This window comes from Haliotis rubra, unplaced genomic scaffold (genome assembly GCF_003918875.1).
Source record: "Haliotis rubra isolate DU_JTF1 unplaced genomic scaffold, ASM391887v1 Scf20, whole genome shotgun sequence".
Classification (NCBI taxonomy): domain Eukaryota; kingdom Metazoa; phylum Mollusca; class Gastropoda; order Lepetellida; family Haliotidae; genus Haliotis; species Haliotis rubra.
The window spans coordinates 3,247,157-3,266,385 of NW_025766003.1; the positions used below are offsets into that span (position 1 = coordinate 3,247,157).

A 19,229-nucleotide genomic window follows, 5' to 3' on the forward strand; every position below is an offset into this window, starting at 1 on the left:
CGTCTGTCGTGTCGTCTGCTTGCATTGAAAACGCGCGTGTGCGGACTTGGAGCCATGGCGTGTTCGCCATGGCCGATTGTCACTCTATGTTATGCTGCAAGCACCAAATTAAGCAATGATTCCGACCTCATAATTTACGCCTCATTAGGTGAAAGGAAAAGAATTATTACGAAATGCTTTTATTGACACAACTGGGGAACAAAATGTCGCGATACTTGCCAATATAACTGATTATGATTTCCGTGCTTTTGTGGACTTCGCGAGCAACCCAAGGCCAAGGCACAGGGTTTATATTTTAATCTCCTATCGACAAAGGAGATATTTGATGCGAAATTGGGAGTCTGACTTTGTAACGTTAGGGCAACTTGCTTTTTATGGCAACATTTGCAGCTTTTTATGAGCCCTATACCCCAATAAGAGCCGTGCCATACACCTGACAATGAACGTATTATTGAGAACACATGAACGTTTAGTCACTTTCTCGTTAAACGCGCCCGACAAAATAACACAACCACGTTCCTACAAAAAACTGTTTGTTTTATCATTCGGAGAATGATTGACCAATTCAGTGTATTGCATGACAACAAAGAAAATAAACACTCAGTGTCCATAGCCTTTAAACTATTACACCTCTGGCGGAAGAAATATCTTCCCTCTCATTTTTATTGCATCGTCTGGTTTGCAGGAGATCGTTGATGAGACTGCGGCAGTTCTTCATAAAATTGCCCAGTTAATTTGAAGACAATTCCTCAATGAGCCATTGTTTGACAAGACGAAGATATTAGAACATGACAGTAGTACATTTAGGCCATATTTTATTTTCTTATTTTCCCGACGGCGGCGAAAATCACAAAATTTTGAGGGCGCAATTAACTTAAGAGAATCAGACTTCTACTGTTGTAGGCAGCATAGGCTTCTTGCGCGTGTTACCGTGTTAACACGTCTTCATTACACTATCTCGACCGAAACAGGAACAATAAATACTCACTGTTAGCCTGTAATGTGGAATGTTTTGATTTATCATATATTTACCCTGGTAATCTCACGATCTCTTCGACGTAACTTCAAACGGTACCGCATGCCTAACATTCATGTGAAATAAAACATAATGATTTTTGCATTTTCAGTCGTGTACATTTTTTAAGCAAAAGCCGGTTTTATTGCCTTGTCTTATAGCGTAGATAACTAGTTATATCAGCAGACAAGTGATTAAATTTACAATTATCCACACTAAAAATATCTGTATTATATTTTTCACAAACTGCCTACTTTAGTTAAGTGGACTGGGAATAATGCGAAGAACGTCTCCAGAATCTCTATGCCGGCGTACAACTGAAGTTCCAGTTTGGAAATAGCGCTAATCCTTCATCTATGGTGCCATTAGGGAAGAAAGTCTTTGATGTTTCAGAACATTTGGTAACGTTTGCTTAATCCCTGATCCTGTCTGACATGATCCTTTGATCACGTGCAGTGAAACTGTATTCTGTCATAGGGTCAACTAATTCTCAGTACTGGTCAGCGGTGTCTTGACCAGTGGTCAACTGGAGTAACAGATGACCCACTTGTCCAGACACAAACAGAATGCAATCTATTGTCATGTCCTTTCTTGGACAATCTTTCCTAAAGCTCGTCTCTGATTAGATCGTATTTGCTTATTCTCGGTGCCATGATCTTCAGATCGATATTAAAGTGATCCATAGGTCTTTAATATATATCCAAACCTAGACCTTTAAGTTGTGTGAGGCTCTATTTCATCTGGAATCCCCATAATACCAATACCATCGTGTTCCCTGCCTTTCAACGTCGTTCTGTGTCTGTTTGCATAGTCCATCTTAAGTAAACATGCGATAGTTATTAGAAAGACCTTGTCTTTGAATCGACAATGGGTCGGGGACAAACTCGCTGGTGGACGGGCGAGGGGAGGTTTGGGGAGGGGGGTCAGACGGTGAAAACAAAGAATATCTGGAGAGTGGGGTTTGTGGATTTGCACATTTTAATCATTTTCGTGCAACGACACGGTCTGGTGTCAAATTGATAGGATTCGTTGCCGTCTGCTCTAATCCGGAAGTGAGATGATATGCTATTATCCTGTGGAATGTTATAAGCATGTATATGCCCTGACTTCAAACTGTCACAAATCTCCCTTTATCTGCACGTACAGGCTATTAAAATGTCAGTTTCTTTCATTTATCTTCCTAGAATGTTTTACATCGATTTCAGTGTTTTCGTTTGATCTCCTTGTCGTCGAAGTGATTGACACCACTGTCGTTTATGATAAGACTTCAAGAAACATTTCCTAATTTTAAATCCTGTCTGTCAGATTTGAAGGCAAAATATGCTGTATTGAATGACATATGCCTGATTAAGAGCTATCAAACATATCTGTAGATAATGTAAAGGGATGTATAGGCGATTTTCGGGGCAGTTGAATCAAATATTTCGTGGTCAAACATCGATTACTTTTGTGATTTACGAACCTTCTTTGACAACTTTCGCTGTGTGGTGATTGATATTTTATTACAAAATCGGATAATTAAGCAAAGTGTTGTGTTTGTCACGTCTTGCTCATAACCCCTTCTATAATTTCGACCACAAATCATGAAAGGCGGGTTATATGCTAATAGCCAGGATCAAAGCCCTGGTCATTCACAGACGAATTCTATTGGTCGTAATAACAGCTTTCATGAGTGAGTACCACCTGTCCTGTATAACGTGGCCGATCTGTCCCCACTGGCTCCATCTATCACTCCCAATAATAACCTTCATTCATCCTTCTTTCATGCCATGTTCGCTCACTTTGTAACAATCAACTCCACAATCCTCCGTCAGCCAGACCCGCCCGACCTACTCCCAATAACACACTCCCACGAAATAAAAACACAAGACGAAACAGATGTTAATGTTTCTCAAGATGGGTTTCATCAGAATACCCTTTAAAGGTGGTCTTCTCTTGCGCTTCGCATTTCTTCTTCTTTCCTTTTTCATCACTCACCAACCTGATCGTCTTCCTGTTAACATCACTTACCCATCCAATCTTCTTTCACTTCTCATCACTGACACTCCAAACCATCTTCTTTCTGTGGATGGGATGTGTTTACAAACCTGTGTCATCTTATCTCCTGACTCTTTACACCAATGACTCTTTTTGTTTCACCCTTTACATTATAGACTCCTCTCTCACCCTTTACATTATAGACTCCTCTCATCGTCTCACCCTTTACATTATAGACTCCTCTCATCCTCTCACCCTTCACGTTACAGACTCCTCTCGCCCTTCACGTTACAGACTCCTCTCATCTTCTCATCCTTTACATTATAGACTCCTCTCATCCTCTCACCCTTCACGTTACAGATTCCTGTCAGCATCCTACCATTTACTTCACAGACTCCTCTAGCCATTTACATTACAGACTCCTCTCATCTTCTCATCCTTTACTTTACAGACTCTTCTCATCTTCTCCCCCTTTACATCACAGACTCATCTCATTTCACACGTTATCTCTCAGACTCCTCCACTTTTATTTTTCATATCAGAGACCCCTCTCACCTTTTTGCCCATTACGTCATTGACGCCTCTGATTTTGATCCTCTGAAAACCACCTACCTCTTGCATCACAACTCCTCTACCTCCCTAACCTCCTCCTTCTCTCATCAAGTTTTACCCATCTTCTATATCCCCTCAGCCACCTTTTCCCTTTAGACTACGTCCTTCTTTCCATCTTTTGTTCGTCCACATCCTCCCACCCGACCTGAAAATCACCCCATCACATTACTCCCTTTAAATTCTTAATCAATTGTGCTGGTCATGTCTATTCACAACGTTCCAAGTATGAATCCGCTACTTCTGCAACCCAATAAATTCCTCAATGTCTTACCATTGTGTGAAACCCCTAGCTTCTGCTGAGCACGTAGCCCATATTGTTTTGCAAATCAGACTATTTGTCTTGGGGTAACCGGTATTTGGATTCTTGTGTTCTTTTTACACCTTTAGCTTAGGTTGAATTAATCATTCACAGTTCCTCGATTATTCATCAGGACACAGGGAAGGAAATGGTAAAGAGCGTTGCTAACTTCCTCTGCTGTCGATGTTATTATAAATATCAAGATAAAAGCAAGGCGGTGACAGAACAAACAACATTAAGCATAGAGAAACAGTTAACGTTTTGTTTGCTGCCGATCTTTTGTGGTGCATTTTATAAGGGGGGACAATGAAACACGATTCGCTTCGCTCTACACCAGTACTATAAGTATTCTAATTTAAACAAATTATTAAAGAGGTTATTTTCAACGCGTTGCTTATCTGCAGTACAAAAGATCAACAATTTGTCGATAGCGTCTTTTGGGAATCTCAGGAAATTGGGCAACGTATCTTCTATCACAATTGCTTGTATTAGCTGTTGTCATTTCCTACTTGGATTAATCTAATTGATCGATTAAATAGGGGCAATATTAAAGCTGAGGAATACAAATGGATGTAGTAAACACATTTGTGTTTACTTTTGTCATTTGGAGATTTACAACGTGTCATGTCTGACTGAGTCTTTTGTGTTAATGACACAAACGACAAATAACGACGTTCGGAGGTTGTCCTTGGTTGTTTCGCTCTGTATGATAGAGTATTAAATGAATATTAAAACAAATTAGCACTATACCTCGTAATTTATCACTTGTTCTTGTTTAAAATATCAATTTCAAATATAAAGATAAATAAGTAAAAATACATAATAAGAATGAATCTTTGTGAAGGAATTTAGAATTACCTCTGAGAATGATGTACTTTGACTTCGTTAAAATAAAGGATAAAAACTTCATACTTTCCATTCCATACTTATATCATTCCCGATCACTTGGTTTTATATTTAAGGTTGAGTAATTAATTACTTCATGTACTGTCCATTCCATTTCAAATACACGATATTAATATTGGAATCTTTATTCAAAATCGGTAAATACTCTCCTGATATGGGCATGAATCAAACAGAACAAGAACTACCTAGTATTTTAATAGATACGAGCTGGCTTTCAAACCATGGATGTTAGGTGCGCCCTTTCCGTGTAAAACATTGTGCTACACGCGGCATGGCAAGATTTCAATGCAAAATGATTGGGTCTTATGTCAACATTACAAACACAAATACAAACGGCCTTTTCAATGACAAAAATATTTATTTACTTTGGTTATTTCATGACGAGAATTTTGTTTGCAACCTATGCGGGTAGCACACGTGACGAACCTAACAAATGTGTAATTGGCCAATAGGAACACGTGTCACGTGATTAATGGGCACAGATTTCAACCAATGAAATACGGCTAGGTCGACAAATCGCCACACCACCCGGTTATGAAAGATTACGCAAGGAGATTGAACAAAATATGATTGTGTTCGTTCTGTTATCATCACGGAAATTGAAAATGTTTTGTTTACCGAAATCAGGTCTAAGGAGGAAGAAAGAAAATGGAGTCATATAATAACACTGCTTCTATGAAAAGAATTTAAGAATGCTGTCATGATGGGGTCTGTGACTATAATACTAGCATGATGAAGAAAATGGAGACGATGATGATGATGATGATGATGATGATATATAGCACTTTATTGCATCATATTGCGATATTTTTACATTTTGCTAAAATATGAATACTGACACAAAAGGTGATGCCGATGCTGAATGATAAGCGTGTGATGATGATGATGGTGATGATAATGATGATGATGATGATGATGATGGTAATGGTGATGATGATGATGATGATGATGATGATGATGATGGTGATGATGATGATGATGATGGAGGTAGTGATGGGCATTGTTATCGCGGTAGTAATGAGGATGATAATGAATATGACCGCTGACGAAGATGATGGTGGTGGTGGTGATGAATGAACGAAATAATAATGATTATTATTTGATGATGCTATTAGAAGTGATGATAATTATCATTTGGTGAAGATGAAGATGAAGATGAAAATCACGATTGTACATAGTTATCAAGTGAACATAACAACACATTAACTGATAAAAGTTAACGCTCGTTTTCGACTGACGGAATCTCGTTGTTTTGATTTCATTTTACCACGCTTCTTCTCCAGCGGTACTTTATCACGTCTCTAAGAAATGAGAAGTGTGAGTGACATACCCCATCCTTGGTGTCGATTTGTTGAGGATGTAGTATAAGGTATCTGGATGGATGTGTTATTTCGTATATGCCCCCCTATGCAAGGTAAGCAGTTCATCTTCGTGCAAGAATGTTGACAACCGATATTACCCGAGACATCTTTTAGGCCAGACACGAAACCGCTTTATTGTTCTCAAATTTTCATTATCCTCGGAACAGGTTTTTCTACGAGCTCTCGTCTAATTTTACCCAAAGCACGGCTTCTATTGACAATTCGATCAATCGGAGATAGCACATTAAAAACGCTACAGAGATGCGAGGTTGCATCGTATCAGGAGAGGGGTGATGGGGAGGGAGGGGGCTTCTACTTCAAAGAATAGCCGTGTATGTGTGTGCATACGTTTCTCCCTCCCCACATCCCCCACCCCGTCGTGTCCCCTCATCTATTCACGTGACCTTTGAGGTACAAAGTTGGTTTGTTCTGAGTGACGTTTCCATGGTAACGAGGAAGTCTGTAAATAAAGCCCGAGCTCCAATTGAATACGTCAAGCCAATGTTACCATGGCGCTGACGGTCGTCATTGGTCGACGATTCGATTGCTATCTAGTTTTTCTCCACTGAACAGAAGGAAGGAGTGTAGTTGGTAGTTCTACAGATTCGTCTTAATTTTCAAAATACTTCCTCTTAAAAGCATTCCTTTCTGCATTCGGGAAAAACACGAGTCGTTTTCGATTTTATGTTCAAACGCCTCTCGAGAAAAATGAGGCATACCGCATTTTTATTCACGGCTTCATACTTCAAATAACCTTGGACATTTCTAACTGAACTATACATCGATTTGGATATCATAAAGAATTTATTTATTTATTTATTTATTTATTTATTTATTTATTTATTTATTTATTTATTTATTTATTTATTTATTTATTTATTTATTTATTTATTTATTTATTTATTTATTTATTTATTTATTTATTTATTTATTTATTTATTTACATTTACTTTAAAGCACTGTCACAGTGTCTGATAGTTTCACTGTGACAAACTGACAGGTGTAGCTCTGCCATGTCAGCTATAGATTCTCTTTGGCAATACATCCCACACTATAAAGCCGATACTTCTCATCTGAGTGAGCGCCGAGGAAAAAAGCAAACATGTTTACAAACTAAAATCAATAACTACTCATTTGAACGCAACGCGAAAATTGCTCAATAAAATGCATGAAGTACTATACATCACGGAAGCCTTACAATGTCATTTTCAGAACGTATAATCCTTTACACATAATATTCAAACAGTTCAACAAACGCGGCAATAAGATTTCTATGATCGGCGCAATGACACTCAGGATCAAAACTATTGCATTGGAATGGCATGGGATTTACAGGTAGAATGTGCACCATGGTAATAGGATCTGACAATATTATGGGACATATATTCGTTATTGGTAAATTAAGCAGCACTCGGTGTTCCTTTGGTGCCATTACGCTCAGATTGATCGAGATTCACAAAACGTTTCATTTATCAAATTTTCCGCTCAGGAGCTGGTGAAATGTCGATGGGGGTTTTATAGCACGGGAACTTTCTGATAGCGCGCATGAAATTAATTTGTTCTGAAATTGGTAGATTATCTCACCCGAGGCAGGTGAACTTATGATAAATGTCCGAACGCAGCTTGGAACGGGCACAGAGGACAGGACGGGGATGATAGAGTCTCGCATTCACCACCTGTCGTCAAGGTAATCGATAAAACTGACTGATTCGTGAAATTTATTAACTGTTTCTGGGACAGGGGAAAGATGTAGGATAACAAAAAAACGGAAGGATATTGAATGAGGTTAATTGGTGCCCACAGGTGAAAGACACCTTGGTTTGATGTTAGATTAGCATGACTGATGAATTATAAAATAATTGATAATTTACATAGATTAAACAGAAATAAATGAAACTGATGATTATTACATATATTCCCAAAATGTGTAACTGTCGATGATGTCAGTTACATTTAAAATGCCGAATTGAAACTTCTATATATTTCATCGATGTAAACGCAAGGATATCTATATGCTTCAACAAACTTTGAATGTACATTAGCTTTCATGTGTACTATCATAATTGTGTCACAACCGGGTAGTTTCGTTATGGACACAAAATTGAACTTTGGAGTAGATTTCTGCCTGTTGACTTTGAAATGAACACCCATTGATAAACATGTGCATCATCATATTACATTGACAATATTTAGATTGTGCATTTGATACCGCTAAAGCATCAAATATCAGCGAACCAGGTAAATGTCGGTATAGATATGTGTGATATCAGTGATAGAAACCGTTAGGTCAATGTACACTTTCCGACTACGGCAACTCTTAACAAAAGTAATTATTATACACCAAAATTAAACATTCATATTAACGATCATCTCGATTATTGTTCAGTTAACTGTTCCGATTTTTTAAAGCTGAAACTAAGGTATAGTGGTAGTGGTCGGTGTAACCGCCTGTGTAGAGATGTGTCTACGTCAATATGGCGGTTTGCAGGCTCAGGTTGGAGGGGTTGAGTGTCAGATCGCCCACGGTCGGGGATGGCGGTACACTCGAGACTGATTTCGTGCAAAACGTGCTCTGCCTACTTTAGTTAGGAAAAGACGCCACACCTGTGCGTTTCAGCAGCCGGTATAATTTTAAAAATTACCAATATCTTTGATAATATGCAAATTATACGAGCCAGTATTTTACACATAAAACTACAAAACAAACAAACTCTATTAGAATGGCGTGTGTTACCGACTCAGTACGACATATTTACCCTCTTCGCGAACACCCGGTGTCAATACTGATGATCAGTGATCCATTCCAGTGATCCTCTAATGGAACCGAATCTGATAACTCAGACACCGTTTATACGCTGACTTTAACTCATAATAACAACTTTAACTCATAATAACAACTTTAACTCACAATAACAACTTTAACTCATAATTAATGTTGTGTCCAGTGAAAGCTGTTAAGTCGAAATCTTAGGGATTTATACGTCGGTCGCAACTCTTGTTGCAACGTCTTCAAAGATATATCATTCGGTAGTGCGGGTGAAAGGCGCAGGTTTCGACATATTTGGAACCAGTATTACGAATCATAAAAGGAACATGTCAGTTAAATTAACATCGCATTTGGAAACTTCAGAAATTTGAAAAAGGTTATTGCTACACGTGGAAAAACCATGTCCTGTCCTAGGTGAAGTGACTCATGTCGTGAGAAGTATGTCAACGTGTTATTTATCACACTGAGAATATCCGGCATGTTAATTTGAAGTGTATAATTGGTGCCTTATCAGTCATCAGAACAAATTATGAAACAATAAGCATTATAGTCATCTAAAAACAAATGTCAGCTGAAATACCTTGTTCAATAAATCATCCAATGTTATTACTTTGTCAAACTGCCATTTAAAAACACAGCGTTGAAAAACACGTTCTGCATGAACAAGCAAATCTGACTGTTGGTTCTTGTTAAATAGTTCCAGGTTAACATGTTCACCTAACCTCTGGCATTGTAGGACAGATCAAGCTTGATCACATTCGGTAGAATACTCCCAAGGAAGTTGAAAAAGAATGTTGAATTCACATTGGAGGTATATGGGGGTTATTATGTACTGTCGTATCTTTCTGGGTATGAAAGGTTGTTTTAGAAGATATTTATTACTATATTTATTATCATTATGATTTGATAACCGAAAATATTAATATGTTTCTACCCTACAATCAGACCATAAAAACCCAAGAGACGATTATTTAACCAATTGAGACAAACACCATGAACATGCAAAGTATATACGTGGTTAACACCCATCAAGGAATATTGCAGAATTTCTGCAGGACGCATATATAAAAAACGACTTAGACTGATGTGATTAAAAAGTGGAATATACTCATATAAACGGTACTTGAATCCAAACCAGCGATGTTCTCCCATGTTTGTTTCAGAGTAATACTCCAACCAGATAACAGATGAAATCACTGGAATACGTATCCTCTGTACACGGACGGTTATTTCTACAATAAATATTTACACATTAGGAGCCAGCCTAGTCCAAATGGGAGTAATTGAAACCCATTTCAGTGCACCCCCTCCGCTTTTCTTGATATTCTATGTCGGTTCTTTGTTTCCGGGCGTCAGTATCCGCTTGTTAGTAGCGGATAAAAACGGTTTTGTTGTTTTTGCCAATTTAATCTATATCACTGTCACGTCGCATCGATTCATATTTACCGCGAGGGTTGAAAAAACACACGACTAAAATACCACAAGGTAGTCTTAGCCCATGAAGCAGGAAGCCATGGTTAAACCGCGCAGTTTGGGGTCATGAAGGACGAATCAATCGTGGCGTCATGCTTATATTATTAATTTTCTAAATATATCTGTATTTATGTTCTCGGGGGACAATGAATTATCCCCCAACCAGTGTTTGAACCTCGAGCTGCCAATGTACCGTCACGGGAGTTGTCTCCCCCTTGTTCGTTTCCCTCAACGCTGTCCATCTACGCAGTAACACGAACACGGGAATAATGCTTTTGAATAAATTTGATTATGTGGAACTCCAAATGGAATTAGATCTATTTTGGGAAACAGATACCAACAGTGTGGCTTCACCACAGTATTGTGTTTCCCAGTATTGATTTAATCGTTGTCTTACATGTCAATGTTTAATTACTTAAGTCTACAATTTCAAATATGTACATTACTTACTAACTCCAGATAGGTTTCATTTGTAGAAGTCCTATAAGGTGTTAGAAATACCAGACACGGCCATAAGTCTAGCTATGATAATATTCTGTGGATTAAAGTGATCTACCTACCATCATTTCAATCCTTCCATAGAACGGTAACGTATTGCCAGGTTGTGCTGGAAGTAGAGTGCAAAACACCCGTTAAACGTTTTTTGAACGGATGACTAAAACATAGTGATGACACCCGGTGTTTGCTAAAGTTAATTTACACAGCTATGTTAGTTTGAAATTTAGATTTCCATCGAACTCCCGTTATGTTGTTTATCGGCTTCATATAAGCGAAATTGTGTTTACAAATGGATCACAAAACATCATGGATGACGAAAGGTGTTTGTGAATATTATTTTACCCTTTATGAACACTGTTGCATTAACTGTCCAAGGAAGCCCATTGGCTATATATTAGCCACATAGCGATGGAAATTACTGTTTTAAAACTGATCACTAAAATCTGTAATGACATTATCAGGTGTTTGAGAATAATATTTTACACTTTGCCACTGTAAACTCTATTGGCGTTTAATTTTAGACTAATGATAATTAGTGTTACACCGCATCTTTTCGTTCTGGTGTTGTCTTCGGTTAATTTTTCTAGTCATTCAAAACAAATATCAAATAATACAAACAAATAGAATCAGCAACTTTTAGATTTACAAAATGTTTAACTTGCGTGCTCTATCGCTCTGTGGTTATACCAATGCAACTGAACTTTTATGAAATGTAAATATCAATCAAAACAGTATCGATGACAATCAAATCTAGATTCATTTGAAATGGAGCATGTGTTAACGTGTACTCTGAGACTCTCTAGTGGATCTGGTCAGCCACGTGGCTCGCTGATGTAGGTTTCCACGAACACACAGTATATACACCAGGCGAACAAACAATTTGTGTAACATGTAAATATTCGCTCATTTTATGTAAATAATAATCCACGCCAGCCTTGAATAGCAATGTACATTTTCCCATGGGTGAATACACACATTTCGATACTGGTGAAAATTCGCGGTCAGTGTTTGTTCTGATTATCATCGTGAAATACAAGGCGCAATCGGAGGAGTGGGCTTGAGCTGACCTTGATAACCTCTGTATATTTATTATTTGGAAACCTTGACAAGCTTCGTTGACCTAAAACCACACTATCAATATTGATCAAAGATTACTTGCCTGTCTGTACAAAATGCCTATAGCATAAGTGTGGTATTTACTCTCTTGTTTGCATACGTAATACGGCCTACTTGTTCATTTCAGGAAATGCACACGTGTGTATTTCACATGTGTCTGTTAATTTCAAACATTTAATTTCGTTTCTTGGTATAACCTGTTATGATTTTTAATTACCGCTGAAGTGAGTTTAAAATTGAAAATATTTGTTCGTGGTTGTGTTTGAGATTTTGAGAAACTAAATAAATGACTGGTGTCAGATTCAAGTTAAGGCACATGTGGTCAAGTCATAAAGTCCAGTCATAAAGTCCATGTATACAGAACACAGGGGCTGTATAGTACTACTGCATGTATTTATGTCAACGCTCGGGGTAGCCGAGTACAAATTCCACATTCATTGTAAATACTCGATCCAAGGATTGGAAAATCAGTACACGTGAACATTGATGTTTACACAAATTTAGGTATGCTACAATCAACAAACTCATGAGTCAATTATAACTTTCTTTGATTTACAGACTTCTTTGATTTTATTACACTATAAAGATAGCGGTTACATATTGCAAGTCCTCTTTGGAATATTAATAATTTCATGTCACCGGGTACACAATAAACCCCGATTTATTTCCAAACGTATTTGGCCAGTTTCATTACGCTGAACCTTTAATGGCTTGAGTGATTTTAATCTTTGGGTATGGTTCACGTTAAAGCATTATAATCGGAATTACTGAGCCGGGTATCTTGGCGATAGTCGCAAAACAATGTAATCACAGTTTGCCAGCGTACCCGTCCGATAACCCACGTCGTAATACGGAGTTCGTAACAGTGAGTTGCATAATGGTTATCTATGTTGCGACTGAAACTGAGGACCGTATTATCCTTACAATCGAGAGATATAGCTTTGCCCCAAAGTCCAAAGATCCCCCTCCAGTACAGCAAGTGCACATGACATTTAGTTCAGGGTGCAAACGGGTTATTTAGAGATTTTCTTCCGATCAAGCAGAGTGTGTGACTTTCGGTGCGGGGTTTGAGAGCGCTGCTGAGAGTTCTCGCGGGAAGTTCTAAAGCTCGCATCGTCACGTTTGTTCGTTGCTTCGAGAGTCGCACTCGGTTTTGACCGTAGAGGAGGCGCTATCTTGGCCGAATAAGTGTTGAAGGCACATTTCACACCGCTTTTCAAACGTGTTGCTAGTGTACATATGTTTATTTTCTTGTTTTGGTTGTTTACACTCGCAAGACAATAGCCCGGGTGAGGCAAGAGATCCTCCCCTACGTTCCCCGCTCTCCTTTGTAGGAGATTAATTTGACATGTTCGCCTTCCTGTGTCGCTCTCCTGTGTTTGGAGGTAGGATAGCGTAGGAGGACGCTTCGTGTACTCGGAGACCTTAACGTCATGGGAAATATGTCGAATATGATAAATTATTTATGTACCTTGCTAAGGTGAGGTATTGCATGATGTGGTCAATTTGTATCAACCGGCATGCGCCAAAGTCATTGCGAAACAAGGCAAATGCTATATATTGAAAACGGATTATCTTTTGTAACTGACCCAACAATATAAATGCAAGCTAATTTACAATAAAACGTTAGTGTACGTCACACAGTGTCATTGTTAAAAGCGTGTAAATATTGCAAGAACCCTTTTGAGCTGTCATATATCATCGGGTTCGAATAATGTTTTAAAAAATCCTTTAAGTTCACACAAGATTACAAGACATGGTTGTATGCTTCTATCTGGAAGCTGTATCTAGACCCGTCTTCTAGAATTCGTATAGTCTTAAGCTTGTTTTCCAGACAATACTACTGATTTTGAGACCAAGCATTTACACATGGCACTTAAAACTAGGCTCATATCTACCTATTTGACGAAACGATTTACAAGCGCGTCTTTCAGCCTCAAATATGGACGGCTTTCAGACCTATATTTCTATTTGTATGGTGAAGAATATGACGCATATCTTTCAATCTTTGATTTGGAAAATATATAACGCACATAAGTCAATTCATTACGTGTATACAATAGATACGCCTGCATCTTTTAATCCATGTGAAATATGTATGCATTGTTTCAGCTCTTAATATTAATAATATAAACATGCATATATAAGTCCTTACTATGGACAATATTCACATCTATATAGCCGCTTAACATTAACACGTGCATGCATCAGCTCTTGCACACATGCATCTTTCAAACCCCATGCGCGGACAATATACATGCGCATCTTTCACTTTTTCATGTCCAGTTGCAGAACTGTGATATTTTTAGTACGTGATAACTTTCAGTGTTTATGGGGTCTGATAAAACATGGAACACATATTACTGGAAAAAAATATCAAAATGTTTATAGAAGAAAGCTTATCTCACAGAATGTCCTTAAATGAATTTCCTCAACGGAACTTGACAGTTCAGAAAATATTGAGATGTATGTATATGTCAATATGTGCACGATATCATTACCCTGTAATGTTTTGATATGTTCAGAACTTAATTTTGGCTTTCTTGGAATTGCCATTTTTTGTATCGACAAACTAACAATCTACCTGAGTTACACTAAACACAGATGAAGACCAAAATGTCGGGGTTTTCTTCGTGTTTCAATACATTTCAAAATAATTCCAATGACAAGATGTATGAATATTTAATGCCATGCAATTGCAATACCGAATAATTTAACATAAATTAATTAGTCTCCTCGACACTGGTATTGCGAATAACATAAATTTATAACATTACAAAGAATATAGAATTTAACATTGTCACTGATTTATAATTCATTACACTATGAAATATTATAAATAGTTGATATAAATAAAGGATTGATAATGTGTCACTGTACGGAGCTTCCTATATCAGTAACAATAAGGAGACAACAGCCCTGTAGCTGTCTAGCGCTGTTGTGAGTACACACGCAGTGTTCAAATATTTTGAGGGCGATTTGTTTTCTAAGCATATATATCTCCCGATAACCTTTCCCCGTCAAGATAACCACGTTTACAGCAACTGCATGCGCCGGGCTGCCTTTGTTTTACACTATGACCTAGTCAAACAATATCAAGCCCATTTGATAGCATTTACAAAGGTTATCTAGTAATTCTAACGAAAAATCGGCGATTTGACACATATACTTGTATGTGTACGCGGAGCCCTGTCAACACAGTGAGGACTCAAACAACATCTTCTCAGTGAGTGCTTGAACATTGCTTAGTAAATATTTTCTTTTGATAATTCTGTTTAATCAAATCACTAATATTATCTCTTTATTTACAGATTTCCGACACGCCCACTACTGGCACAACCCGGAAAGTCATTGGTTGTACTCGGCCTGAATTAGGAACGAACGGACGGGCGGACTCGACTGGCTCAAATTCTTCTCATCTAAGCGGTAAACATCATGGAGATAGTCTTTTCCACCTGCAATTTACCTGCAGATCGGTGAATGGTCATGAATCTCCCAGGTAACATATTCCGCTCCCAAAGGCAGCGTACTGATATCAAAGTGGACCGAATAGGAGGAAAACTTATCCCATTTTTTTTCTTTCAATATATACGTGTTGTAATATTTCCACACTATTAAATTGATTATCCATAAACCGTTCTTTTCTAGTCTGTTTCGTGTTTGAGAGTAAATGTTCCGCAGAGTCTTCGATTATTTACACTGGTGTAGAATCGATGAACTTGTTTGCGTCGACAATTGCGGATAGAAACCAATATTCAACCGTAAAATATTTTACACTGCGCAACGAATTATGGAACTTACTAAATAATGCATTAAACTGAAACCTGGTTTTTTATTTCATTTCGACAATTATTATCATTATTTGAATTGTTTACTATTATTGTGATATTGCTAATGAAAGATAATTTTTTTTGTTTTTTAATAATTTCAAAGATGCGTATTATGTCTACCCCTAGTTGTCGCAGATAAAATATTTTAAGGATGAATTTAAGCAGATATTGGATAATAGCCTTGCTTAAGAAATGGATTTCGTTCCAGGAAAATGAGTCCCGCAAAAGATAAATTGAAAATATGCACATTGCGCTGTTTATCCATCATCATGGACCGATTTCGAGATAATTGTTTGATTATTCAGCACAATATATATTTTCCATCCAAAATTGTAGAAAACCCCAGTAATCATTTCTCATCATATGTACTGCAAACATAATTATGTTATACATGAAAAATATATTACATGATTGACACATGACAAAAAGCTTTATCAACAAATATGCGATTATTTCTTATGAAGTGAATGGGATCTAATACAGCCTTTTCAACATACACCCAATAATTACGTTTATAACATCAAATAAATCACATGGTGAATCTTTATAAGGCAATTGTCGCTTTACACAATTGATGCTATTAGAATACTTTGATGTTAATATCACAATGAATATGGAACAACATTCATCTAATTTTGAGTTAACATTATAAATTTTCCACTCTATTTCTTTCCTTGTGTACACTTGAACGTTTTTGTTGGCTTAAGTTAGCCTTCAATGGGTCATTTTAAGTCAATTCCTTTCATGAAAGCGCTTTTCCTTGAAGAAATTAAGCTGTCGATAATTGATGTAAAATAATGAATGTTTACCCAAAATTAAAAAACAAAATGTCTACGGTTCCCTTCGTGAAGTTTATTAATTTTTATTCAACGAAGACTCTGAGGCTTTGTAATAGTATTCGGTACTGAACCGTCTCTATGTTTTCGGTTTTAAAATCTCGTCATGAATATGTTATAGTTTTAAGCCATAACAAACAAGTTTGGGATTAGTGCGAAACACGATCTTTAATCCGTGGAATATGAAGAAGAAAAAGCGGAATAATCTAAATTTAATATTCCTATCCACGAGTGGGCGTGGCCTTTACCCAGCAGCTGTGAGTTGGTATATGACGCAGACAGATTTTATTTTTTAACGTTTTATGTCATTATCTTTTTTAAGTTCGAAGCTTAAATAAAACAGCAATGACATAGTCAAATAGTCACCACTGTGACTTTCGTTAAGATATTTATTTGAAGTACAAGTTGACCATATTTCAACGTTATTATCATGTGTGTATATTAAAAAATCTTGAAAGGTATCACCAAGGTTATTCATTTTTAAATGCGTACAATGAAATATTCATACATCATTAGATAAGGAAAATTAAGCATCCTGAACATCAACAAAATTAAATTTGAGTTAAATACATTTACAAAATTACGTTATGTACTGAACATTCATTCTTTAAAAACATGTCAAACGACATTGAAACACTTACATTATTTTTTTCAAAGTTTTGTTTAAAATCGAAAAGACCGATTTATAATCAGCATGTCCATTCATTCCTGTACGGGTTTAAACACGATTCTACTTGTAAGTGAAGATTTTACAAACCTATATTTGCCCTCCTTCCTCTGGTTTTCAACGAAGCAGGTGATGGCTCTAAAGCCGTACGATGGGTGTAAGTAAATACACAAGACCATCTCTATTCCAAACATCGGCGTGGCCCTATTCAGTAACAACTATGTCTAATTTCTTCTTTTCAATGGCCATATCAATGGATTTACGTATAATTTTGTCGGGTAGAACTGATCAAGAAGCACTTTAGAAAGGCAAATAAGGACAGTATAGTTAACGGTGACATGCTATATTAGAAGGGACATTTAACACAATGACGTGGGTAAATTGGATGGATTTTTTTTACCAGTGGTGAAGTGTCACCGTATAATGAGTTTTACTGTCATTGAATATGATGATAATTATAGAAGTGTTTATTGTGTTATGGCGAGTAAAGGTTAGAGTACGGACGTGTATAAATTATGTTTACTGAAATAAAATCATCACTTTTTAAATTCATTTTAATATCTGGTCGGGTTTACTTGCATGACAAAATCGTGGAACATATAATTAAACATCTGTAAACACTTCCAGTATAATAAACATGTAGTGGTGATTAGGGTGTCCCATTCAAAACACTTTTGGATCTTTTTTCAAACAGGCAGTATTACCGACAAATATTAAACAGTTTCGTACGAATATAATAATTCTATATAACGTGATGTTCGCCTTTTCGATGTTAAATAAGTGTTATGTTTATATTTTCGGTTTAAAATCCAAATAACAATATATATGTATATATAATCATTCATCCTGTAAAGTCAACTGACATGTACACAAACTCGTGGATACATACATACTTATTCAAAATAAAGTTACTTTACTTGAAACATAAACTGCCGGGGTCACATCGCCTTATCTATAGGTCAAACTTTATTACTCAATTCACTTACAAAAAACGACATATTTGTATTGATATGTTTTTGGATTCATAATATTATATTTGTTCAACTTTCGTTATTACTCAACATAACTAAAAACTGTAGGGTACACGTCCTTCTTAACCTGACCCGATTTCGATCGCATTTTTTAAAGCAACACAAGCGATCCTGTACAGTTATCAAATATAAATACTTACAATATTGAGATATGATCCGGAGGATTATAATCCCAATACCTGATGCAAGACGATCTGTATGTAATCCATCTTAATCCGCTGGGGTCGGGTACATTGTTTACACAAAGGATAAGATGTATATCCAGCTTATGAATTTTTATGAAGTAAGATCAAGTTGTATACTCCAAGACAGTTTCGCCAAACCAACAAACGTTGAACCGTCAAGGCTAAAAGAAAAACATTTAGCTGAACCCAATATTTGATAAATATTTCTGAATATCTTAGCTTATATACTATAGTGATAATTGAAAAATTCAGTTATGTTTATTGTCATTTAACTAGTTATTGAGCATATGTCGTTGTTAGCATCATGACAATTACTTGGAAGGAAGGGACAGTTCATAACAGTTTGTCTATGAAATTGACACCATTCTTTGCGAGTACACAGCAGAGGAAATATCGATTCATGGGTAAAATTGACAACATCCTAATGAGTGAAATCCATACTTGTATATACCATTTCAAGCTAATTACACTCCGGTCAATAGCATCAGCTGTTTACACAGCTGAGATTCTCTAGAACTTGTATATTTCAGGAAACACATGGCATTGAACGATATGGGATGGGCGATATAAACACGATAACCGACCATAGTAAATATCTCCTGTAAGACCTTGAACAATTAAATTAAAATTCATTTAAATTAACATGAAGAATATACG

The 19,229-nt window shown here is 36.8% G+C and overlaps 1 protein-coding gene across 3 annotated transcripts in view; it reads left to right on the forward strand.

Annotated features, from left to right (window-relative positions):
• Positions 1 to 15,657, forward strand: part of LOC124275610 (forkhead box protein A2-like) — a 46,899-nt gene extending 31,242 nt beyond the window's left edge. For all 3 annotated transcript variants that reach the window (XR_006898320.1, XM_046711210.1, XM_046711211.1), the window contains exon 2: positions 15,335 to 15,657. Coding sequence is in view for 1 of the 3 variants with exons in the window: in XM_046711211.1 (XP_046567167.1) it covers positions 15,335 to 15,393 (59 nt within the window). In the remaining 2 variants the exon portion in view is untranslated. The remainder of the gene's footprint in view (positions 1 to 15,334) is intronic.
• Positions 15,658 to 19,229: the final 3,572 nt, after the last annotated feature.